Genomic DNA, 25,108 nt, shown 5'->3' with positions numbered 1-25,108 from the left:
ACCTACTTTTCCACTCCATGATAACTTCACTATTATTCTACTAAAACTGTCATGGCTTGCTGATCTTCATCTAAGGTTGGTAATTTGCTCCATGGGTCATAATCAAACCCACAGGTGTTTTGGGCTCTGTGCCAGGGTCTCTTTGCCCCCTGGCAGGGGTCTTGGCTGCTCAGGACAGCCAGAGGGATGTCCTGGGTCCTGACACTTTGGGAACCAGACCCTTCTCCTCTGCCTCTGTTGTTTTCCCTTTTCCTACTTTTCCGCCACATTCCCTTCCCTGGCAGTTAATGGAGCTCGTAGATCATATAATAAATAGGGATCGACTTCATGCCAGGCTGTGGATCAGAATGGATTGACCCGTGGGAATGCACTCCCTGCCAATCGATGCCAGCCCATCAGCCAGGATAAATCTTGATAACGACTGACAACGGCAAAGTCGATATGTGAATTAATATATACATTAAACCTGGATATATCTTCCACGGGCAGGCAGCAGCTTGGGGAGGGAATATCCCGAGCCAGGAAGATGGTTGGGAATGGGGAAAAGCAGCAGCTTGATCCTCTGTGTTTGATGTGGGGCTGGCTGAGCTTTCCTTACCCACTGGAGCATCAAATCCCCGCCACCGGCGGCTCCTTAACGTGGAGGATGCTCCAGGGGGGAAGTTTTCCTTTGTGCTTTAAGAGTGTTTCCAAATGCCATGGAAGGATTGCTGGTTTGGCCCTGATTTTTCTGGGAAAGTGCTTAACACAGCAGGATTTGCTGTGCTGGAGAGGAAGGGATTTAAGGAAATGCCTTTGATTAAGTGCCCCGCTGAGAGATGATCCCAAAAAGCCCTTCCGCTCGTGCCAGCTCTTCCCGTCCCTGTTGAGTGACATCCCAGCATCATTCCTGAATTTTTTCTGAGCATCCTCAGTGCCTGGGATTCTCTTTGGGACAGAGCAGGGCTGCCTGTGGGTGATCCATGTGCTGGCACGCTGCCTAGCCAAAGAAACAGATCCTTCCTGCCACAGCAGCATTAACTTTTTATTAATAATGATCATTATTACTATTCCGAAGTGGTTGCAGGGAAGCAGCTGACTCAATCCAAAGTTTCTTTCCTTTCTCCAAAAGGGCTTTTAAAAGAATTTATTTTCCTTCCTGAAGTTCAGAACAGTGCAGAGAATATATCAGAGACAAGGAGGTCGAGGCGCCTCCACTCATCCCTGTGCACCCAACCCTCCCTCTCAGAGCCGATTCCGAGCGCGTCCTTTCCAAAGACAGCAAGTGGCACCTGGAGCACGGAGCTTTTTCGGATGACTTGTTTGCAAGCCTGGCTTTAGCTAAGCCCCAGGGGCTGCTTTGCATTCACCTGGCTCCGAGCTCTTCTCCCCGCAGCTGGAGAAGAGCTCGTCTCCTCTATTTCCTCCAAATAAAAATGCATGGAGTTGGCTTTTTCCAAAGAACTTGTTTTTTTCCGAGGCGACGATGGAGTTGGAGCTACTTTTCGGGGAGGCAGATCCCCCTCCTCCTCCTTTTCCTCCTCCTCCTCCTCCTCCTGCAGCGCTTGTGGTTTGGCTGTAGTTATCTCGCGTGCCAGCTGCCGGCAGGGAAATTTTGCTGCCTAAGTAATATCCATCAAAAGCCAGTGCTTCCATCGGCTGGAGAGAGCGGGATGAGGGGAGCGTTGACTCTCCAGGGCTTTTCTGTTTCCTCCTGCTGGTTTGGCTCTGCAGGGGCTCCTCCATGAGGAGCAGGAGGGTCTCTGCCATCTCCAGGATGGGGACATGGGCTCTGCTTGAAATGGCAGGAGTTGAATTCCCCATCTTCCCATTGGATTTATTGGAATGGGGTTGGGTGAGATGAGTATTTCCAGCCTGGAGGGGCTGGGATCTGCTGGATGCTCAGGTCACGCCTTTTCTGGCACTGAGTTTTGGCTGCTGCTTCTGTCGAAGCACAGAATTGTTTGGATTGGAAAAGATCCTTGAGATCATCAATTCCAACCATTCCCCCAGCACTGCCAAGGCCACCACTGATCCGTGTCGCCAGGTGCCACATCCACACAGAGCTGTTAAATCCTCCAGAGATGGGGACTCCAGGGATGTGCCAGGGCTTGACAACCCTTTCAGTGAAGAAATTTTCCCTCATGTCCTAATTTTTCCTCCCTGGTCATGGTTGTGGAGTTTGGATGTAGAGGGTTGAGGTATTTCAGACTGGATGCTGCCACTGCTGGCTCTGGCATTGGCAGGGAATCAAGGGGGCGAAATTCCTTATCCATTTAGAGGAAAACAAAACCTTGGGCTAAAAATGAACCTAAAGCTCTCCCATTGCTGCTCTTACAGCCTTGTTCAATTTTCCTTTGTGTGAAACACCTCAGGAGCTGTTGAGCTCCAAAAGAACTGTTGCTAGACGCAGGGAAAAGAGAAAAACAAGCCAATATATGGGAGCAGCTGGAAAACTTCCTAAATAAGTCAGGAACGTGCTGGAATGTGCAGAGCTCCTTCTTTCCCTCTCTGGTCCTGCTCAAATGAAATCAAATAAGTCCTGGCTCAGTGGTTCCTGTTGCTGTTTCTTTCTTAACATTCCCCAAAGGATCCTTTTTCCATGAAAACCTCAAAGTGGGTAAACTGCTGGGGAATGTGGGAGCATCCAAGCATCCTTTGCCGTGTCTTTTCTTCCAGCACAGATGTAACCTGGGAGCAGAGGTATTTTTATATTAAAGCATTTTTTATTAATTCCCCACCTCGCTCTCTTCTCCAGTGTCTCCCCTGGGTCTATAGTGCTGGCTGTCTCCATGGTATCCGAGCTGCTTCCCTATAAATCCATATCCCAGCATGAACTTCCCCGGGTCTGGCATTTATCACCTCTTTAATTGAATGGGTGTTTAAGGGGATGGGAAGAGGGAAGGGAAGCACAAAGCTCCTGGAGTGATGGAATGTGCCCCACAACTCTTGGCTCAGGATGATCCCTGCTCCTGAGCAGGGGACAGGATGGAACCTCCATCCTTGCAGAGGTGTTGGCCATCAATGTAGCGTTATGGCCACCAGTGCAGAGGTGGTGGCCATCAGTGTAGAGGTGATGACCATCAGTGTAAAGTTCTTGGCCATCAACAGAAAGGTGTTGGCCATTGACTTATTGATTGCCATGAATGTAGAGGTGATGAGTATTGCTGTAGAGGTGGTGGCCATCAAGGTAGAGGTGATGACCACCAGTGTAGAGGTGATGGCCATCAATGTAGAGGTGACGACCATCACTGTATAGGTGATGGTCACCAGGACAGAAGTGGTGGTCATCAAGGTAGAGGCAATGGCCACCAGTGTAGAGACAATGACCATCAGTATTGAGGTGATGGCCATCAGTGTAGACTTGAAGACCATCAGTGTATAGGTGATTGCCACCAGTGTAGAGGTGGTGGCCATCAAAGCAGAGGTGTTGGCCCCCAGTGTAGGAGTAATGACCGTCAATGTAGAGACAACAACCACCAATGTAGAGGTGTTGGCCACCAGTGTAGGGACATTGACCATCAGTATAGAGGTGGTGGCCATAGCAGAGGTGTTGGCCACCAGTGTAGGAGTAATGGCCATCAATGTAAAGACAATGACCACCAATGTAGAGGTGTTGGCCACCAGTGTAGGGACATTGACCATCAGTATAGAGGTGGTGGCCATCAATGTAAAGGTGATGGCCATCAGTGTAGACTTGATGACCATCAGTGTAGAGGTGGTTGCCACCAGTTGGCCACCAGTGCAGGAGTAATGGCCATCAGTGTAGAGACAATGACCACCAAAGTAGAGGTGTTGGCCACCAGTGCAGAGCTGATGACCATCAATATTGCAGAGAGGGGTAAAAATCCCCAGGCGGTGGAAGAGGGATGAGACTGTTTTCCCATGGAACAACACAAACACCCGAGGCAGTGCTCCAGCTCTTCCTCCCTCATCCCAAATTGTTCCTCTGCGAGCCGCCTTGGCTTTGCTCCCGCTGCTGATGTCTCCAGCCCACGTTGGGAATGCAGAGTGTTTATAAAGCAATTTGGGATTTGGCTTGCTTGGCTGAACACTTCAAAAACTCATTTTGAATTGAGAGTGACATCTGCAGCAGGATGGAGCTGGGCCTGTCCTGATGCCGGGAAAGGCACCGGGATGTGGATATGGATATGCCATGGGATGAGGTGCACTCCTGAGGACTCCCAGAAGGATCTCTGCATCTCTGTCCCTGTCACACCTCAGGTCTGGATGGCATTTGGTCACCTGGTGGCACCGGGGCACATGTCATCAACCTGTTCTGCCAGCAGGTGGGACGGAGAAGTTTGGGAGAAGAAGACAAGAATTCCTTATGAGTTTTCACTTCAGCGTTGAATAACCCAGGATCCATCTGAAGATGCAAATTATCTGCCTTGTTTTTGGCGTCGAGCGTAGGCATTTTGTGGCCTTGTCATCCCCAGCCGTGTCCCTCAAAGCCAGGCTCAGCAGGGACCTCTCCAAGTGGAAAGGCAGAAGGCTCCGAATGTGCCCTGGGCGCTGTTCTTTGTCCTGCCCAAATGGGGAGCAATTGAGGAATGAGGAGAAGCGGAATTGTGGAGCTGTGCCATGAAAAGGTTCTGCAGGTGGTGGCTGAATGGGCTCAGGTGCTGCATAAAAGGTATCAACCAGGCTTTATCTCCACGTTGGCAGCTCCTTATCCAGCAAGAAGCGTCGGATGTGCCGGTGGCGGGCGCTCGGTGAATTCATTCGGATTTATTCATCCAGGGGAGGGGAGAGGCACCTGGGCTGCTTTGATGGCTCTGCCAGGGTCTGAGGAGCAGAGGTGACAGGGACATGTCCTGGTGCCACCAGCCCAGGTCTGGCTGTCCTCCTGCAGCGGCTCCATCCGCTGGGGAGGATTTGGAAATCCTGTAAATGAAGTGGAAAGATGGGAATCTCACCAGAAAGGGCTGCAAGCTCCGCTCTCGGGGTTATCTCAGCAGTTCAGATAAGCAGAAATGGAAGGATTTTCCTCTAAACAACCCTTTACCAGGAAAACAGCTGGTCTTAACTCCCTGTAGGGCTGGAATCCAGCCCTGTTCCAGTGCTAATCCACTCATTGCATTTCCAGTGTCAATTTGTGACCAATTCAGATCACAGGCAACTGGCTGTATAAAGGTTTTCTCTGGGAGAAAACGTGTTTTCCAGGGGTTGGGAAGGGCTGGGGGAACTCATGTGTGTGCAGGCAGGTCATGGAGGTGGCAAAAGGCTGTTGTGTGGCAGAGCTTTCAGCTTGGTGGGTTTATGTGGCAAATTAGCGTAGGAAAACACAGGTGGTGGAAGGACAATTCATGCCCGTAGTTATCCTGCACACTTTGATTCATTCCGGTTACGGAAACCCAAGGATTTTATCACTGATTTCCAAGTGCCTGGATCCTAATCTCCAGCAAATTCTTATTTGACTGCAGTCCAAGTGCTGCAGGAGATGGGAAGATGGTTCAGAGGGAGTGCAGCTGCCTCAGGGATAAATCCAGCTGGGATGCTCAGGGAGGTGCTGGGACACCTGAGCAAGGAAAACCATCCCTGAGGAGGCACTTGCTGCCCTAAATCCCCTCTGCAGCTCATTTGTGCCCAACAGGACAATTCCTAATGCTTCCAGTGAGGAAAGGGTGCTGTTGTCTTTCCAAAGCCTGTGGGATGTGGGGATTGATCCCATTCCTGTTTCACTGCTTGTCCTGAAAATTCTGCTCCCTGCCCATGGAGTGATGTGGAGCAGGAGGATCCTTTGTATCTGTGAGCTTCTGGAGTTTGGGGTTTTTCTGGGTTTCATGGACTCATGGAATGGTTTGGGTGGGAAGGGACATTAAAGCTCATCCCATTCCACCCTGTGCCATGGGCAGGGACACTTTCTTCATCCCAGGTTGCTCCAAGCCCCATCCAAGGTGTCCCTGCCCATGGCAGAGGGCTGGAATTATATGGTCCCTCAAGTCCCTTCCAACCCAAACCATCCTGTGATTCTGTTTTATGATTCTGTGATTATTTTCACCCAGAAAGGACAAAACCTCTCCCAGGGGTTGAATCCAAACCAGTGCATGCTGGAATTCCCAGGGCAGGAGGAACTGGGAGAGGGGAAAGCAGTGGAGCCGAGCTGGGGGAGAGCAGTGGAATGAAACCCTAGAACTTTAAATTTGTTAACCAGAACAGAATCAAATCAACATCTGCAGCCACCAAACCTCTTTAACAAGCTGTGTGCTGGGTGTTTTATTTCCCAGGCACAGGTATCCAGTCTCATCTTTCCAAAGTTGCCTGGAATGAGCGTGGGCGGATAGAGAAAAGCAAAAAAAAAAGCTCTTTTTTTGTGGGCGGGAGTCGAGGCAGCAGCCACCCACGTCCTCCATTATGATATTCAAATGTCAATATATTTTTAATTGGTTTATATCCATTCCCCCCCCTCCCCCCCCCCCCATCCAGCTGCCTTTGGTAATTAAGGCTCTGTAAATAGATTTTACTGTAATTGGTACGAGAAGGAAAATTGGAGGACATTGTACAGTGCACGGGGTTGGGTTGGGGGATTTTTTTCCCCCCTCCCTGTCTCTCCTCTTTTGACTCATTTTACATCTGTGAGCTTTGGATCCCGAGGGAGGAGGAGGATGAGGAGGAGGGGGAAGCCACGACCAGTTCTGCACAAAGACTCAGAGGTGGGAGGACCAGGTGGTTTGCTCTGGGTTGGGACACAGGGAAAAGCCAGGGGCCAGCCCAGGTTGTCCCTTGTGGCACACCAGGATGAACCAAGAGTGCTGAGAGCTCCCTCCCAGTGCCAAACTGGGAGAGCCCCCAGTTCCCTGCAGAATCCTCAGCCTGCCTCCAGCCAGGGGGCCAAAATCTGGCCCAAATCCTGTGATTATTCATATATTTATTTATGATTTGGGGCTGTTTCTCCAGAAGGGCTTGTAACTTCTCTTTCCCTTTTCTTCCAGCCTGTGTAAAGGACGGACTCTCTACTCCGTGGTGAGGGACGCCAAAATTGTCCTGGATGTCAACAAGACGAGGCAGATAGCACAAGAAATCGTGAAGGTATGGTCTGGTGGGGTCTGGATCCTGCAGAAAACCCGGCCAAGAGCCCAGTCCAGTCATTCTGGGCAGCAGGAGAGGAGCGGCCAAGGATTCTGGGCAGGACAAAACCCCTTGGTTTTAAAATCCAGTGATTCTGGGCAGGACAGAACTCCTTGGTTTTAAAATCCAGTGATTCTGGGCAGGACAGGACTCATTGGTTTTAAAATCCAAGGATTCTGGGCAGGTTAGAACTCCTTGGTTTTAAAATCCAGTAATTCTGGGCAGGTTAGAACTCCTTGGTTTTAAAATCCAGTGATTCTGGGCAGGTTAGAACTCCTTGGCTTTAAAATCCAAGGATTCTGGGCAGGATAGAACTCCTTGGTTTTAAAATCCAGGTGTCTTTGACCTCTCTCCTGTGGCTGAATTGGGGTGGCACCAAAGCTTCCATGGGCTCCCCGGGCTTGGGGATCATCCTGGCCACTGCTCCTCTTCCCTGCTGGAATTCCTGCTGGAATTTCAGGTGTTTAAACCCAGCATTGCTGCTGTGAGGGAGTTTCTGGTGGGATATTCCTCCCTTCTTGGAAAGGAAAAAGGAATAATCATGGAATGGTTTGTGTTGGAAGGGAGCTCAAAACTCATTACATTCCACCTTCCACTATCCCAGGTTGCTCCAAGCCCCATCCAACGTGGCCTTGGACACTTCCAGCATTCCCAGTGTTCCCATAAAACATTCCCAGGGCTGAAGCTCCTGGAGAAATCCGTGCCATGATGCCACAAGGCCAAGCTCACATACGTTATCCAGAGCTAAAAATGCTTTTCATTTCCCAGGGATGACTCCAAGTGCATCTTCCACACCTCAGACGTGTCCCAACAAACAATCCTGGGCAGGATCCTCCCGTGGCTGGGAATTCGGGTCCTGAGCCCTCACAGCTTCCCATGGGATGTCAGCAGCAGCACTGAGGTGTTGAGCTGCCTGCCAGAACGGGGTTGTGCTGTGATTCCAAGCAGATTTATCACCAGGAATATTTGGCACGTGCTCTGGCATGGGAGCCGTGACAGTGCCCCACGTGCCCTGCTCAAGGTCAGCCAACACTTCCCACCCTGGAGCCCAAACCTGGAGCTGATCCCACATGTAACTGTGGGAAAACAACAGAAAATCAGATTTTCTGGCAGACCTTAGCCCCCCTTAAATATTCTAACCCAGGTTAAAAGCTGAATGTGTTCAGCAATATTTCCTGGGCAGTGCCTTTTCTCTGGGTGGTCCTTAATAAATTGTTTATTTTGTGTTTATTTAGATTCAGTTTTAACTTTAAATTTTAAATTCCTTCAATCCTCCTGGACTCTCCAGGTGAACACAGCCTGAACCTTTATCTACCTCAGAGCCATGGCCTGAGCTGGGGGTGCCTGAGGCAGCCCAGAGCCTCTCCCTCCTGAATTCCTACTTCTGATCCATGTTTTCCACCTTTTAGACGCAGATTTTTTCCTGCTGAGCAAACATTTGAAGCATCACAGTCTAGCCTTGTATTTTCCCCCCCTTTTTTGTGCTCAGGGCTTTTGCCTTCCAGATGTTCCCAGCAGGAACAACAGCTCTGTTCAGCCCCTTTCCCTGCGTGGGTTCGCTGCTCCGTGTGGGTTTCGAGGATGAGGCTGAGACATCCTTGTTTTCTGCAGCTGCTGCCTGTTGGGAACAGGTTGGAAACCTCCAACTCTGTGGTGTTGAGAGGAAGAGAGGGGTTTTGTATCCACCCCAGACCCCTGGAGGAATTAGCAGAGCTCCAAATGCTCTCCCTGTGCACCAAAGGGAATTCCTGGAGAAGTCCCCAGTGCCATGACCCAACCGCATGGCGCATTCCTGCTGAGGAGCAGCAGATTCCCACCCTTCCCACCTTTCCCCAGCAGATATTTTGGGGGATTTGGAAGTGGTGGGTGTCAGGAAGGGAAATCCCAACACCTTGGCTGGGGTGGGCTTGGACGGAGCTGCATTTTCCGGAGGCTTTGGATTTTCTGCACAGTCGCAGCAGCTGTTTGGTTTTATCCTTTGAGTCCTGGAATGTGATGGGAGAGCTGCTCAGCTCCTTGGATCAGTGGGTGCAAGGTTATCCCGAGATCCTCAGGAGGGGGAGGATGATTTATCCCAGGAGAGGGAGGAAGATTCCTCCCGGGAGCGGTGCCGGCAGAGGGAGCTGGCTTTTCACACAGCCCAGCACACGAAGGCATTCCTGGGCCCAGAGCGTTTCCTCAGGGATCATCCCAGGGGCTGAGGTGGCAGGGCTGGAATTTGCAGTGGGATCTGCACGGAGCCAGGTGAGGGATTGGGGTTTGCCCAGGGAAGTTCCTCCAGCAAAGGCTGGGCTGTGTTTGGTGATTCCATGGGGATGAGCTCCATGGATGTGGGAGCGAGGTCCTGGTGCTGCTCTGGGTCCCATCACCCTCAAACAATGGGAAGGGGCTGCAGAGCATTCCCGGGGCGCTGGGGCTCATCCATGCACTGCACCTGGCCAGGGAAACATTGGAATGCTGCTCCTTGCTCCACCCTGGCACTTTCTGGAGGTGACAGTGACATTTGAAAGCCGATTTTTTTAAACCTCATCATTATTTTATGTGCTGGGAAATGGAGACCCCTAATTAATCCCGGTGCCTGGAACGGTCCTGGCATCCAGACCCAAATCCTTTCCTTCCTCCAGCATCCCTTGGCAGAAGCTCTGTAGGATTTTCTCCCCATGGGGTGCAGTGAAACTCCCATATCTTGCTGGGTTGGGGTGTTTTTCTGTTTGTTTTCCCACTTTTTCCAGATGGTGGAATTTGGATTGGGCTTCTGGCTCCACATCAGCCGCCAGCTTAAAAATAAATTCATCTCACACAGCCTGCGTGCTTAATGATGATAGATGAAAAGATGAGACTCAGGATGGATGGATCCCCATGGAATTCCAGTTAATAAATCCCCCTTTTTCCAGTGCCAGACAACCAATATTCCCTCTTAAGCAACAGTTTGCCGGCCTGTTGCCCATTGATCCTTCAGCAGCATCCTGCGGATCAAGTTTTCCCCGAGTCTGCTTAGGAGAGTGAAAAGTGGGACAGCACGAAAATCCCTGCTGAAGTTGGGATAAATGTGCTTTATCCCCCTCCCCGTTCCCAGAATGATCCCGCGGAGCTGAACATCCGCCACGCGGAGCTGCCGGCAGTCTGCTTGATTTGCCGAGGCTAAACAGGAGAGTTTGGATTTCCCACCCATGGCCTTTTTGTGCCTCATTAGCACTAATTTTAATTAACCGCCGAGCAGTTTTTTCCTGGGGGGAAGGAATTAAGGCAGGACTCCCGCGAGGCGCCCGTTTCCAGGCGGATGGGGCCGTCGGAAGCGCCGGTGGGGCTGTGGGGAGCGGTGAATTATTACCCTCCTCTGCCAGCCCCCAAAAACACAGAGGCAGAAACATCATCACCATCCATTTCCCAGCAGAGGGTTCCAGGGAAGCGGCTGCCGGGTGGGTTTGCCGCTCATTTTTCCTGTGGAATCAATTAATCAGGAAAATGAGCAGGCGCCGTGGCAGCTGGGACACCCACACCACAATCCCATCTCCTCCAGTGGCCCATCACTTCCAGGCAGTTTCCCTTCCTTCAGGGTCCTTTGGGGACGTGGTCCAGCCTGAATGTGCTGTGGTGGCTCATGGATCCCATGGGAATGCCACCTGGATGTGCCATGGTGTCTTGTGGATCCCATAGGAATGCCACCTGGATGTGCTGTGGTGGCTCATGGATCCCACGGGAATGCCACCTGGATGTGCTGTGGTGGCTTGTGGATCCCACGGGAATGCCACCTGGATGTGCCGTGGTGTCTTGTGGATCCCATAGGAATGCCACCTGGATGTGCTGTGGTAGCTTATGGATCCCACGGGAATGCCACCTGGATATGTGCCATGGTTGCTCACAGATCCCATAGGAATGCCACCTGGATGTGCCGTGGTTGCCCGTGGATCCCATGGGAATGCCACCTGTTTGTGCCATGGTTGCCCATGGATCCTGCGGGAATGCCACCTGGATGTGCTGTGGTGGCTCATGAATGCCACCTAGATATGCCATTGTTGCCCATGGATCCCATGGGAATGCCACCTGTTTGTGCCGTGGTGGCTCATGGATCCCATGGGAATGCCACCTGGATGTGCTGTGATGGCTCATGGATCCCATGGGAATGCCACCTGTTTGTGCTGTGGTGGCTCATGGATCCCATGGGAATGCCACCTGGATGTGCCGTGGTGGCTCATGGATCCCATGGGAATGCCACCTGGATGTGCTGTGGTGGCTCATGAATGCCACCTAGATATGCCATGGTTGCCCATGGTTCCCACAGGAATGCCACCACTCCGGCGTTATCCCGCCCGTTTGTGCCGCTTGTGTAACCTCAGGGTGTTTTCCTCTCTCTGTTCCACCCCAGGGAATGGGATACCTGCATGCCAAGGGCATCCTCCACAAGGATCTCAAATCCAAGAATGTCTTCTACGACAATGGGAAGGTGGTGATCACCGACTTCGGGCTCTTCAGCATCTCCGGGGTTCTCCAGGCGGGCAGGTAGGAGGGCATGGACACCCTGGAGCTCCTCCCTGTGCCCTAAAGTGGGGAACAATCCCAAAAAATTCCTCTCCAAGTGCTTCTCTGTGTCCCCAGCCTCAGCAGACAGGAGTTCAAGAGGCCTTTGAGTGTTGTGGGGATGCTCTGTTTGAAGGGAGTCGGTTTTGATCCATAGGAAGGGACACGATGCCATGTGTGAGCCTCTGGAATTTTGGCTCAGAGAGGCAGATTGTGCCCTTTGGACCAACCTCTTCCCATGGGATGCATCATTGCCATGGCCAAACCACCCTGCAGCCAGCCAGGAGATGCTGCTGTGGCAGCAGGGCTGGTTCATGCCTTGGCTTTTCCCTTTCCATCGTTATAAACCCCTGGCATCTGCTCCATCCCCTGCCTGGAGTGAGTGATGCCATCCCTGTGCTGTCCCCACTCCAGTGACATTTTGGGAATCACAGACATCTGGCCATGGTGTCTGTGCTGGGCATGGAGCAGGACGTGGACAATGAGAGCTAAGCTTGGGATTTTCACAGCATTGTGACATTTTGGGGTCTTGGAGGGTTTAAATCTGGAGGTTTTGGTAAATGTTCCTTATTAAATTTCTTTTCCCGATGCTTTGGGAGGGTTTTCCAGCTGTAGGAATGGCAGGGAAAGGAGTTCCAGAAGCTGTGGAAAGGAAGAAAAGCAAAACTGGGGTGGAAAAAGGAAAGAGAAGTGGGAAAGGAAGAAAAGAGATATTTTCCATTTTCTGTTAAGTGGGGAATAAGAACATTGCTGTTTTTTCCCACCTTTCCCACTAAATACTTTGTGTTGGATTTCCCTCTTAACCCTTTGTGTTGGGAGCAGCACAGCCCAAGCTTGGGCAGTTTTCTCCTGGTCCTTCCATCTCCATGGCAAAGATACTCAGGAGATAAAAAGCACTTTGGAAATGATGGATTTTTCCCCAATTTCCCAGTGATTATTTCAAAGGATTAAAGGAAACGGCAGTGGCCGCCTCTCTCCATCCCACACTCCCAGATTTTCCACTCTGCCTGGATGAATATCAATGGATTTCAGCACAAACTTGGCCAAAAACTTTGGAAATCCAGGAAATCAGGATCTCCTGATCCAAAGTGGGATTTGCCTCTGGTTTGGCAGCTGGGCAGGGGGTTTGGGATTCAGGGGCTGCCAGGAGGAAGGGACAGCTCATTCCAGCAGGGAATGAGGATTTGGGCAAAACTGCCCAAGCTTTGGCAGGAATCTTTGCTGTGAAGGTCAGGGATGCTCCAGAGATGGAATGAGAAATGGGGTTTCTGAGGAGGTGGCTGATGTGTGGCCGCCTCTGCCCAAGATTGGGATGTTCCTTGTGAGGTCAGAATCCAGGAGATGGCCAGGAAAGCAAGGCTGGAGAGAAATGAGCAGAGTTTTGCTGGAAAAATGGAGAAAATGAGAAAATTTGTGCCCTGGGCTGCTGGCAGCAGATGTTTTCTGCTGGAGGAGAGCTGAGAGGAGAGCAGGGATCCACAGCCACCATGAATCTTGGAACAGGAAGGGTCTGCAGGTCTGATCTCTCCTTTTCAGGGTAGGCTTTTGCTGGTTTTGGTATCTCTCAGATTAAGACAGGAGATAAATCCCAATTTTGGGTCCTTAGAGGCTTGGAAAAACATCTGTTGGGAAGGAAGCAAATTTTTGGAGGTCAGGTTAAGGATGGTGACATTTCTTCAGCTGGTTTTGCTGGGGTTAAAACACCTCCTGCAGAGATTTGGTGACTTGGTGTCTCATCCTGCTGAAATCAGATTTATTCCTCCTTTACTTAAATGTCCTTGGGCTCAGTGGGGACAAGGAGGGTGGGGAGGAGCCATGGGCACTCCAGAGGGAATAAGGGGGATGGAGAGGACCTATGGACACCCCAAGGGGGACAAGGAGGCTTCATCAGCATTTTCCTGGAGTAACAGTGTCCCTGCCTAGGGAAGGGGTCCCTCTGGTCACAGCCAGACCTGTGACTGGGAATGGGGATGGCTTTGCAGGCAGGAGGATCTGAATTGTGCCACTTTGGGATTATGAGCCAGCTTTGAGGTGGAACCCCATCCCTGGATGGTTTCCCATGGGATTTTGGCCCCAGGCTAACATTCAGGAGGACAAATGACCCCACAACCATCCCTTAGCCCTGTTCATCCCCATCTTTGGGAGGGTTCCAGGGAGAAATTCCTGGCAGGAGCCAGTCCAAGGTGACATGGGACAGGTTTGTTCCCTCCTGCTGTTGAACCGGGGCTCAGACACATGATGGAGCTGCCTCAGGTGTCACCACCACTGATGATCCAGGGATTTTGAAGCCAGCAGTGTATCCCAGGTGCCTGCTGGAGGATGTGAAGGATGGAGGATTCACCAATGTCATCCTCAGCCGTTGGCCAAAGGATTCCAATGGATTTATCCCAAGCAGAGGGAGCCTGGGAAGGTGGAGGAAGGACAGATGAGGTGAAATGAGGGGTTGTTATAAAGCCAGGCTGCTCCCATGGGAGGTGCCATTGCCACTGGAGGCTTGGACTTGGAGGGGCTATTTTGGGGCCAAACACCTGAAAACACCAATGTCCAGGCTGTTACTTTAGGATGGTTTGCTCAGAAGAGGCTCTTTGTGGTACCCAGTCCCACCATGGTGGGAATTCATCCCCACTTTACCCCAGATCCTTTAAGGGGTTTTGGTGCAAAGGGCACAGCAGGAGCCCCAGCAGACCGTAAATCCCCATACCCAGCTTGGGAGAGCCAAAGTTCCCCTGCAGCACCATCCTGTGCCCCAGTTTTTTCCTGCTGCCTGGACAGGAACAGCTGTGCCAACATTCCCAGAGCAGGGTTAAAACCTGACTTTGCAAGGGTGATGTGGGTAAAACCAGGCTTAAAAACCTCGGGAAGAGGGTGGGAAGCTGGGGATGTGCTGTGCCCTGGTGTATCCACAGCTCCAGCTCCATGTTCGGGCAGGAACCACCATCCAATTTTGTCCTGGTGCCAACATTTCCAGAGCAGGGTTAAAACCTGACTTTGCAAGGATGGTGTGGATAAAACCAGGCTTAAATCCCTGTGAGGAGGGTGGGCAGCTGGGGCTGTGGTGGTGCTGTGCTCCAGGGTACCCACGGCTCCAGCTCCATGTCCCAGCAGGAACCACCATCCAATTTCGTCCTGCTGCCTGGCAGGGACATTTCTCAGAGCAGGGTTAAAGCCTGACTTTGATGTGGGTAAAACCAGGTTTAAATCCCCGTGAGGAGGGTGGGCAGCTGTGTCTCTGGTGGTTCTGTGCCCCAGTGTACCCACGGCTCCGTGTCCCACAGGAGGGAGAACAAGCTGCGCATCCAGAACGGCTGGCTGTGCCACCTGGCCCCCGAGATCATCCGGCAGCTCTCGCCCGACACCGAGGAGGACAAGCTGCCCTTCTCCAAGCACTCGGACGTCTTTGCACTGGGGTGAGTCCTGGGACAGGGATCTGGCATGCTTGGGGCAAGTGGGAGCTGCTCTGGGCTCAGGAGGGGAAGAGGACGCTCTTGGTTTGTTCCAAATCCAAGGGATGGAATTCCCATTGCTGGGCTGGATGAACCTTCCTGCTTTGAGAAATTCTGAGTGGAAGCATCCCTAAATCACCAAATCTCCCTGTTATAGACCAGGCTGGCTCTGGGTAATGGGATCCAGAGCATCCCATTACCCAGAGGATGCCAGCCTGGGATGGGAACACAGCTCTGGGAGTCCCTGGAGAGCCCAGTTCTCTCTAAATTACCAAATCCTCCTGTTTTGCACTGGAGTGGTGCTTGGCAATGGGATCCAGAACACCCTGGGAATGCCAGCCTGGATTCATCGCTCCCCTGTACCCTCCTGGGGCAGGTATGAAAGAGAAGGTGCTTGGATGATGATGGATGGAGATGTGAAAGGTTGGGGACACAGCTCTGGGAGCCCCTGGACACCCCAATTCTCTCTAAACTACGAAATTTTCCTATTTTGGCCATGGCCTTGGTGGCTCCGAGCAATGGGATCCAGAACATCCTGGGAATGCCAGCCTGGCTTCATCACTCCCCTGCACCCTCCTGGGGTGGGAACTGATGAGAAGGTGCTTGGATGATGATGGATGGGATGCCAAAGGTTGGGGACAGAGCTCTGGAGCCCCTGGACACCCCAATGTCCCCCTCCAGCCACTGCAGAGGGCTGATGGTGGTGCCAGCTTTACGTGCAGTTGCCAAAAGCCAAGAAAAATGAGAATTCCTAAGTTTTCCTCAGCAAACCAGCTCATTCCTCCTGCCCTTTTTCTGCCCACAAACCTCCCTGAGGGCACGAGCCCAATTCCACCCCGCTGAACCTTTCCCAAACCCTTTCCTCTTTACCCAGAGGATTAATTTTCTCACGGATACCTCGAAGGCTGTGGGATTAGGGAGCGTGGGCCCGTTATCCGAGGCAATATTCCCATCAAACCCGCAGTAATTACAGCTGGAAGGGTCTGGCTCTTTTATTTTGTGCCCTCCCTGAGGTACAACTTCAGCACAGAAATAAAGAGGTAATTAAAGGATCGTATCCAACTAAGTGAGAGTGGGTGGGGAGACGTAATTTTCCCTTTTTTTCCCTCAGTTGTGGGAAAAATGGAAAGCGTGAGTTTCCTGAAAAGATGAAAAGGTTTCCCCACGTTTTCCCTCTTTCTTGTTTCTGCTGCCCTCCATCAAGCCTGGGAGGCTCAGGGATGATCCTGAGGGGTCGCTTCCCTCCAGGGATTTGGGTATCAGGGACAGCAAGGGGAAAACATCTTTTAAAGAGGACAAAAACACCCAGTGAGAAACTGAATTAACGCCTTGGAGGTGTTAAATCCAATCTGAGGGTTCTTGGATGCTTCTCCTGAGGATTTTGTGCTGTGCCCACAGGATCTGCCCCTCTCCAAGCTCCCCATTCCTCTGCACCCACATAATTCTCCCATTATTTATTTTTACTTTTTTTGAGATTTCCAGCCAAACTGTGCAAAATCAGAATTCCAATTCCCAAAATCGGGGAGCTTCCCTAACCGGGAGGAATCTTTCGTTTATCAGACAGATTTTTTTCCACCCTGGTGTTATTTTAACCCTGGGTTTTGATCCTTTTAGTGGTCACGAGGGAGGGAAAAGCAGGTCCAGGGAATCTGCCTTGGACAATGGGGCTGGCGTTGTGGTAATCCAGGCTCATCCAGGCTCCGGGTGCCAGAAAATGATGATGCAAAACTTCCAGGCAGCAGCGGGGGCGGAAAACCACAGGGGTGCCCACCGGTGATGCCCTGGTTTTGGGATATTCCCTTGGATCTGGGATTCCTCACGGAAAAGAGGGCTTGGCTTAGCAATGAGAGCAGGAGCAGATGGCCGGGGCTTCACGTGGCCATCACCTGGTGAGGACACCTGGGATGGGTCATGGCACGGGTTTTTGGAGCTTGGAGAGCTTTTTGGAGGAGAAAAAGGGAAAAGCTGGAGTGAAAGTGAATTCTTAAGCTCGTCCCTTCCCGGAATTCTGCTGGAGGGGCAGCTGCATCCCCACCATCCTCTCTTCAGCTGCTCCATGGGCAGTGCTGCTGCATCCAGGTGGGACAACCCCACTTGATGGCTCTGTCTGGGCCTCCATCAGCCTCTGTCCTCCTTCCTACGGGTTGGGATCTCCCCTGGTGGGAATCAGGGCTCGCTCCAGGAAAATGGGAGAGGTGACACCTCTGTATTGAGGAGCACCTCTGGGATGAAGCATCTCCTGGATGGTTCTGGAGCAGGGAGAGAGGTTGGATGTGGTGCAGTGTCTGGACACCTCCCCATTGTCACAGGCATTTTTTATGAAAAATCTTTTCTTTAAGATTTTTTCTTCCTGAGAAGCTGAGAGGCCTCAGGAACAAAATGTAAACAATGGTTATCTGCTGCTGTGGAATGCAACAAGTAGATCTTTTATTGGTCTGTGTTAGTTGTTTCTAATTAATAGCCAATCACAGTCAGCTGGCTCAGACTCTCTGTCTGAGACAGAAGCTTTTGTTATCATTCTTTCTTTTTCTATGCTTAGCTAGCCTTCTGAGGAAGTCCTTTCTTCTATTCTTTTAGTATAGTTTTAATATAATATATATCATAAAATAATAAATCAGCCTTCTGAAACATGGAGTCAGATCCTTGTCTCTTCCCTCATCCTGAGACCCCTGTGACCACTGTCACACCCCATGCTGAGTCCCTGCTGGCTGCTCCATCTCTGATCCCCAGTGTCTCCCAACAGCACCATCTGGTACGAGCTGCACGCCCGGGAATGGCCCTTCAAGACGCAGCCAGCGGAGGCGATCATCTGGCAGGTGGGGAGAGGGATGAAGCCCAACCTCAGCCAGATCGGGATGGGCAAGGAGATCTCGGTAGGTACTGTGGGGATGTGCATGGACTGGGACGTGGCTGGTGGGGCCCTTGGAAAACCCTCTGGATCTGCTGATCTCACCCAGCCAGGCTTGGTCCTGCTGCTGAGCTCAGCTCAAACGTTCCTTTTGCCCCAGCCCTTCCCAAGGATGTGGGGATGGAGATGGGTCCTCATGGGATGGACACCCCCCCTTCATCCCAGCCTTTTGTGGGGATGTGGGGATGCAAATGGGAGTCTCATGGCTTGGACACATTCCCTCCATCCCAGCCTTTCCCAAGAATCTGGTGGTGGCAATGGGATCCTCATGGGATGGAGACATCTCTTCCATCCCAGCCCTTCCCAAGAACCCAATGATGGAGATGGTCCATCCCAATCCTTAACAAGAACCCAGTAAGGGAGACAGATCCTGATGGGGTGGATGTGTTCCCTCCATCCCAGCCCTTCCCAAGGAATCTGGTGATGGAGATGGCTCTTCATGGGGTGGACATATCCCTTCCATCCCAGCCTTTCCCAAGAATCCAGTGATGGAAATGGCTCCTTATGGGATGGACGCATTTCCTCATCTCAACCCTCCACAAGGATCCAGGGATGGAGATGGGTCCTTGTGGGCTGGGCACATCCCCTGCATCCCAGCCTTTCCCAAGAATCCAGTGGTGGAGATGACTCCTCATGGGATGGACTTATCTCCTCCATCCCAGTCCTTCATGAGAATTCAGTGATGGAAATGGGATCCTCATGGGATGGAAATGTCCCCTCTATCCCAGTCCTTCCCAAGGATGTGCTGATGGAGATGGGTCCTCATGGAATGGACAAATCTCTTCCATCACAGTCCTTCCAAAGGATCCAGTGATGGAAATGGCTCCTCATGGGATGGACATATCTCCTCCATCCCAGCCCTTCATGAGAATTCAGTGATGGAAATGGGATCCTCATGGGATAGACACATCCCTTCCATCCCAGTCTTTGCTGGGAATTCAGTGATGGAAATGGGATCTTCATGGGATGGATATGTTCCCTCCATCCCAGCCCTTCCCAGTGATGTGGTGGTGGAGATGGCTCCTTTGGGGGCAAGGGTTGTGGTGGGACAGGGCCTGGCTCAATTCCCGCTGGGAGAGGGCCTGGCTGGCTTTCCTGACACTCTCTCCCCGTGGCTCCAGGACATCCTGCTGTTCTGCTGGGCCTACGAGCAGGAGGAGAGGCCCACCTTCACCAAGCTCATGGACATGCTGGAGAAACTGCCAAAGCGCAACCGCCGCCTTTCCCACCCGGGGCACTTCTGGAAGTCGGCTGAGTAAGTCCCCATCCCTGCCCTATTCCCAGATTCCATGGACTGATCCCTTCTCCTCCCATGGCCAAATCCTGCTCTGTTCCCTTGCTTTGGCTTAGTCACATCCCTGTGCTGCAGGAAACGGCACCAGAGGGTCCCCAGTTGGGATTTTGGAATCCGCCCTGTTGGGAACAGCAGGCAAAACGCAGAGCAATCACTTAGAAACTCATTTTCCTCCCCGGAATTTGTCATGTTGTGACAAACAGAACCAAAATCTCTCCCGTGCGGGGGTGGCATTCACTGGGGGGGATTTTTCCTGCTCCCAGCGTGCATCCCCGGAGGCTGGGAATGGGGATGGATGGAGGGGAGGAGATGTCAGCTCAGGGAGAGAACTGAGGACATTTTGGGGGCTTCAGGGACCGATCTTTGTGGATGGATGGATGGATGGATGGATGGATGGATGGATGGATGGATGGATGGATGGATGGATGGATGGATGGGAGGAGATTTCAGCTCAGGGAGAAAAGTGAGGACATCTTGGGGGTTTCAAGGATCACTCTTTGTCCTTACAGAGTGTGGGAGATGCCCATTTCTCCTGCTGCTGATAACAAACCTGCATTTCTTCCTTATCTGGGCGGCTCCAAGAGTGTCTGGAATGTCCCCAGTGCCGCTCCCTGTCCCTCGGGGCTGCCGAGAGCCGCGCAAAGCCCTCGGCCAGGTGGCCCCCAAGGCACCCGGAACGGGAGATGTTAATCAGGAGCGGAGTTAATTCCCAAGCCACGCTCCAAGCAGGCACCGGGGCGGCTCCGGAGGATGCCGGGCCCCCAGGCAGCTGCGGAATCGCTCCGCTGGCTCTGGGAATGTTTTTTCCAGTCACTGAGCCACGCTCTGCCCGCCCCGGGCTGGGGCTGCCCCGCAGCTCCCCTTAATTACCGGCCCAATCTTTTGCTAATCAGGATGCTCCAGCTCGGCTTTGCACGGCAGCTGATTCCTTCCACAGGGACTCAGCTCTGGCTGTTGTTCCTGTTAGGTCCTGGAAGGTTCCTGTTGGGTCCTGTTAGGTCCGGGAATCCCGGCTGTGCGCAGGGATGAGCTGGATGTGGTAGCCCATCCCTGCATCCAAGGGACTGGGACACAAAACCCGCGGGATCCTGGATGCACAGGGGTGGGAGTGGTACCCAAGGAGCCGTTTCCCCTCTGGATGATGCTCCAGGAACCAGGCAGGGATGGCAGGGAGGTGCAGGAGTTCAGGGTGAGAGGAATGGCAGATTTGTCTTTCCAAACGTACTCTGGGTCTGCTGGTAGATAAAAGAAACAATGGGAAGGATTCCGCTGATTGACGAATGGAAAAAGAGATTTGCCTTCAGAAATAAACTTAAGGTTTGCTGAGAAATGAAATTAGACGTTGTGAGATGAAAGAAACAATGGGAAAGAAAAAGCCCTAATTTCCATAAGAATTAAAAATTAAGAGGGAGGGTTATACCTTAGAGGGAAATCTTTGGGATCAGGAGTTCTGGAAACCTCTCAAGTACCTTAGAAATGGGGAGAGAAGGGAAATGCAGCCGGGAAATTGACATAAAAAGGGAGAAAAAATTGGAGAGATCCCAGGGGAATGCCCCATGGCCTCTCCCTTTATTGGAATAATGCCAGAAAGGATTCCTCTGTCTCCTTTTCGGACATAAACCCCCTCTGGTGTTTGTGGATCAATTTTCCTAACGGGGGTTTCTCCCGGTGGTTTAGGGATCAGCTCCGTGGCAAAGCTCTTCCAGGAGGGATTTTTCCCAAATATCTTCCCCCCAAACCCCCAGGTTGCCCAGGGCTGACTCTGCTCCTTGTGTCCCCTCCAGGCTGTGACGGGAGGAGTTGTGGGACGGTGCCTTCCTCCCCCAGCGGGTCTCCTCTTCCTCTCCGCTTCGCACCCTGCGCTACGGACGAGCAGCGGGGCCGACAGCGAGCCGGGACCGGGACCGGGATCGGGATCTTCTCCCTCGGCGTTTCTGCATCCCGAGAATCCTCCGGGAGCCGGAGCAGCCCCGGCTGCGGTGGGATGGGGACAGCGGGCGGCTCTCCGTGCCCAGCCGGTGGCTCTGGGGACAGAAGGACAGAACCCCGACCCACAGGACAATGACTTCAGTTTATCCCCCCAGGGCTCCTCTGATCCCCATCCAGCGCTCACGACGATGCCCGGCTGGGGAGGGCTCGTTCTCGGCTCTCTGCGGGTTTCTTTAATTCCCTTTATTTATTTCTTTGCGGTTTTGTCATGAAAGAAGGGGGAACGTCGCTGATTCATGAGTTTGTGCCCGGATCCTGCGGGGCCAGGGAGTGCCGCTGCCATTAGCCGCTCCCCGCGGGGAAATGCATCTGTCCCGCTGCCCCCGCAGCCCCTCCGTGGGCAGCGCTGACCTTTCACAAGTGGCTTCTCTCCCTCTTACGTGTCCCCCGCGGGTCTCCCTGCCAGCGGGACACGGCTCCGCGTTCCCGGTAATTTATCAGTCTCCTCATCCCCGTTAATTTATCCCGTTAATTCATCAGCCGGCCCTGCCCCCTCACTCTCCATCCCTTCTCCCGCTCCTTCCTTTGCTCCTCGATCCCCGAATCCGAGGTTTGGGGCTGCTCTGGTGTCACGGTGTTCACAGGGGAAGAGACGAGGATCTGACTCCACGTTTCAGAAAGCTTGATTTATTATTTTATGATATATATTACATTAAAACTATACTAAAAGAATAGAAGAAAAGGTTTCATCAGAAGGCTGGCTAAGAATAGAATAGGAAAGAATGACAACAAAAGCTTCTGTATCGGACAGAGAGTCCGAGCCAGCTGACTGTGATTGGCCATTAATTAGAAACAACCACATGAGACCAATCCCAGATGCACCTGTTGCATTCCACAGCAGCAGATAACCAATGTTTACATTTTGTTCCTGAGGTCTCTCAGATTCTCAGGAGGAAAATTCCTAAGGAAAGGATTTTCCATAAAAGATGTCTGTGACACTCTGGGGCTGGGCATCAGCTGGAATTGGGATCCATCCCTTCTCCTGTGGCTCATTCCTGCAGCTGGGAATCCAGGCAGGCTCTGGTTGTACAGAGCAGCTCCCAGCCCCACTCTGGGACATCTCAGCCATGCCCAGGACCATTTCCATCATCTCCCATCAGCCAAATCCCAGAGTTTCCCCAAAAATTCTCCCTGGGAGCTGCTGTTTCCACCTGAATTCCACGTGCTGGTGTTTCCCTCTCCCCCCTCTCAGCTCGGATGGGCCCTCCAGCCCCTCGGATGAACTGTCAGATGAGAGCAAATTACATTCCCAGGCTCTCATGCAGCATAATTGCTTGACAGGAACCATCCCAGATAATTCAATTGTAGTCTCAGTTCGCTTTAATTTGGAGCCGTGACGAGGCTTTGCAAACCCAGCCAGCCCTGCTTTGTCTGGCTGCTGCTCCAGCTCCTCCTCGCTGGTGCTGGGAGTGCTTTAGCATAAGTAAATGAACATTAGAAACTTAATTGCAGCTGGGATGAGATGGGAGTTTAATTGTGGGGGTATTAAAATCCCCATGCGTGCACGTGTGAAAATTCCAGGGTGGGCAGGAGCAGGGAGGGCTGGATCCAGCCCTGAAAGGATCTGGAGGAGTCTCCTGGTGATGTTTTTGGGATGAGAGGGAGTGCAGGGAGCTGGGATGGGTCAGGATGGCTTTAGGGGTTGAGTCCTCATTTGGGTTAATTGTTCCCTGCTCCAGCAGCAAATCAGGGGTTCCTGAGTCAGGGCTCATTCCAGCTTCTCATCCCAGCTCTTCCCTGCCTTTCACCCCAGCCCAGCCTGCAGCACCCATGGCCTGGGCTGTCCCTGCTCTCCCCAGCTGTCCCTGCTCCTTCTCAGGTGTCCCTGTTCCCCCCAGGTGTCCCTGTTCCCCCCAGGTGTCCCTCTGCACACTTGTACCACCAACCTTGCACTAAAACCTCGGGGTCTCTCTGAGCTCTCACCAATGCCTTCACCTGTGCTGCTTCCAGCCTCTGGGGGGAGGCACAAAATCCCCTCCCCAGAGGTTTTGGGTACAGAGAGGTGTCACCATCCCCCAACCCCATCCAGAGGGAGCAGGGTCCTGCTGGCTCTGTGGGTTTGGGTTCTGAGCAGGTGTGGGTGGATTCCCAGGGGAGCAGGAGGCAGGGGAAGGTGTTGGGGGGAGGAGGAGGAAGGTGACCCCAGGGTGGTGCCCATCACTGGGGTGATGGATGTTGTGTGGTGGAAGGGATGACGTCTCTCTTGGGGTCATGGTGGGTTTGCTCCCCGTGTCCCAAGTCCTCACAAGTCCTCACCTTGGTGTCCCCTGTGGGGTCTCACAGCTCCTGCTGGCAGATTCCTGATGGATTTTATGGCCAGGAGTGGAGGGAACAGTGAACTGAGGGGTGCTGGGTGTTGGGTGGGTTCCCCTGTGGTGTCAGGGCCTCCCTGGGCTGCAGCCTCAGCCACAGAACCATGGCATGGGTTGGGTGGGAAGGACCTCAAAGCTCATCCCAACCCACCCCTGCCATGGCAGGGACACCTCCCACTGTCCCAGGGTGCTCCAAGCCCCATCCAACCTGGCCCTGGGCACTGCCAGGGATCCAGGGGCAGCCCCAGCTGCTCTGGGAATTCCATCCCACCCCCTCCCCACCCTCCCAGGGAACAATTCCTTCCCAATATCCCATTTTACTCTGCCTTCTTTCACTTTCAAGCCATTTCCCTCGTCCTGTCTCATTCCCCCTTGGCCACACCTTTCTCCACTGAATTTTGGGCATCTGGAAAAAACGAAATATCAGGAAGAAACTAAAAGAAACTAAATATTCCTACAGCCAACCTCTCCCTGCTCTCCAGCCTCTTCCTCCCCTCTCCCCTTGCTGTGGTGTCTCAGCCACAGGCACAGCCCAATGGCATCAATTGTCCAGAATTTATCCCAAAGGAGCTCTGAGGAGCAGCTCCTTCCCTTCCATTCCAGTTGTCCAGGCTGCCACATTATTCCCATCATTCCTTCTTAATTTTAAAGTCTTCCTTATTCAAACAAAACCCCACCCACCAAACCAACAAATCTTGTTGCTGCTGTTGTTGGTTGGTTTTTTCCGACTCTGCCTTTGTGAAGGATACTTTTTTTTTTCCTTTGGCCCAGTTTATAAATACCCAGCACTTCATCAGGAAGGGAATGCAGGAGAAGCTCTCCACAATAGCTTTTAATGGGAGCTCTGAAGGATGAGAGGGTCCATCCCGAGCCAGGGCTATTTCCAGCCGGGCTGGGCTTAGCTGGGCTCAGCTGCCTTTGAGATGCAGGAGCTGCCCCCAGCCCCAGGGATGCTCTCACAGCCCAGGGATGCTCTCCTGGCCCAGCCCTGCTGCTCCATCCTCCCATCACCGTCCCCTCTCTTCCCAGAGCTCCCTGGGATTTTTCCGAGGATTTTTCCAGCGTTTTGGTGTTGTTGGGGTCACCACGTTTGGGGCTGGGCTGTGTGGACTCTCCCAGAGGTGGCCCCAAAGCTCTGTGTGCTCCTTTGCCCGCTGAAGGATACCCCCTGCTCTGGTTTTTCCTTCTATTTCCCTTTTCCCCATGAACTCCCAAATCCTCGCTGAGCCCTGACCGGGCGATTTCTGGGAATGACGAGCTCAGAGTTTGGTCCCCATGACTTTTATCCAGTCCTTGGCCGTGGCAGGAGCTGGGATGGCGCAGAATTGGGATGGATGGAGGCACAAATGAATGTCTGGGATGTGGCGGAGCTGCTCAGCCTTTCCCAGAGCATGGAATTATGGAATGGTTTGGGTTGGAAGGGAACTCAAACCTCATGGACAGGGACATTTCCACACCCCAGGCTGCTCCAAACTCCTGGCCCTGGGCACTGCCAGGGATCCAGGGGCAGCCACAGCTGCTCTGGGCACCTGTGCCTGCCCTCACCAGGAGAAATCCCCTCCCAACACCCAGCCCAACCCCTCCCTGTGCCAAT

General features: G+C 52.6%; 1 protein-coding gene across 3 annotated transcripts in view; it reads left to right on the top strand.

The window, feature by feature from the left end:
- Nucleotides 1-21,783, top strand: part of KSR2 (kinase suppressor of ras 2) — an 87,396-nt gene extending 65,613 nt beyond the window's left edge. For 2 of the 3 annotated variants that reach the window (XM_058036723.1, XM_058036721.1), the window contains 6 exons: nt 6,915-7,011; nt 11,417-11,550; nt 14,844-14,975; nt 17,755-17,884; nt 19,041-19,174; nt 20,998-21,783. In XM_058036723.1, coding sequence (XP_057892706.1) covers nt 6,915-7,011; nt 11,417-11,550; nt 14,844-14,975; nt 17,755-17,884; nt 19,041-19,174; nt 20,998-21,004 — 634 coding nt within the window. In that variant the 3' untranslated portion in view covers nt 21,005-21,783. Of the gene's footprint in view, nt 1-6,914; nt 7,012-11,416; nt 11,551-14,843; nt 14,976-17,754; nt 17,885-19,040; nt 19,179-20,997 lie in introns of those variants that run through there. The other variant, XM_058036722.1, reaches the window with a different exon arrangement.
- Nucleotides 21,784-25,108: the final 3,325 nt, after the last annotated feature.

Source organism: Melospiza georgiana, chromosome 18, assembly GCF_028018845.1.
Source record: "Melospiza georgiana isolate bMelGeo1 chromosome 18, bMelGeo1.pri, whole genome shotgun sequence".
NCBI lineage: Eukaryota > Metazoa > Chordata > Aves > Passeriformes > Passerellidae > Melospiza > Melospiza georgiana.
The sequence above is the reverse complement of the archived record's forward strand: the minus strand, read 5'-3'. Positions and strand labels throughout refer to the sequence as shown.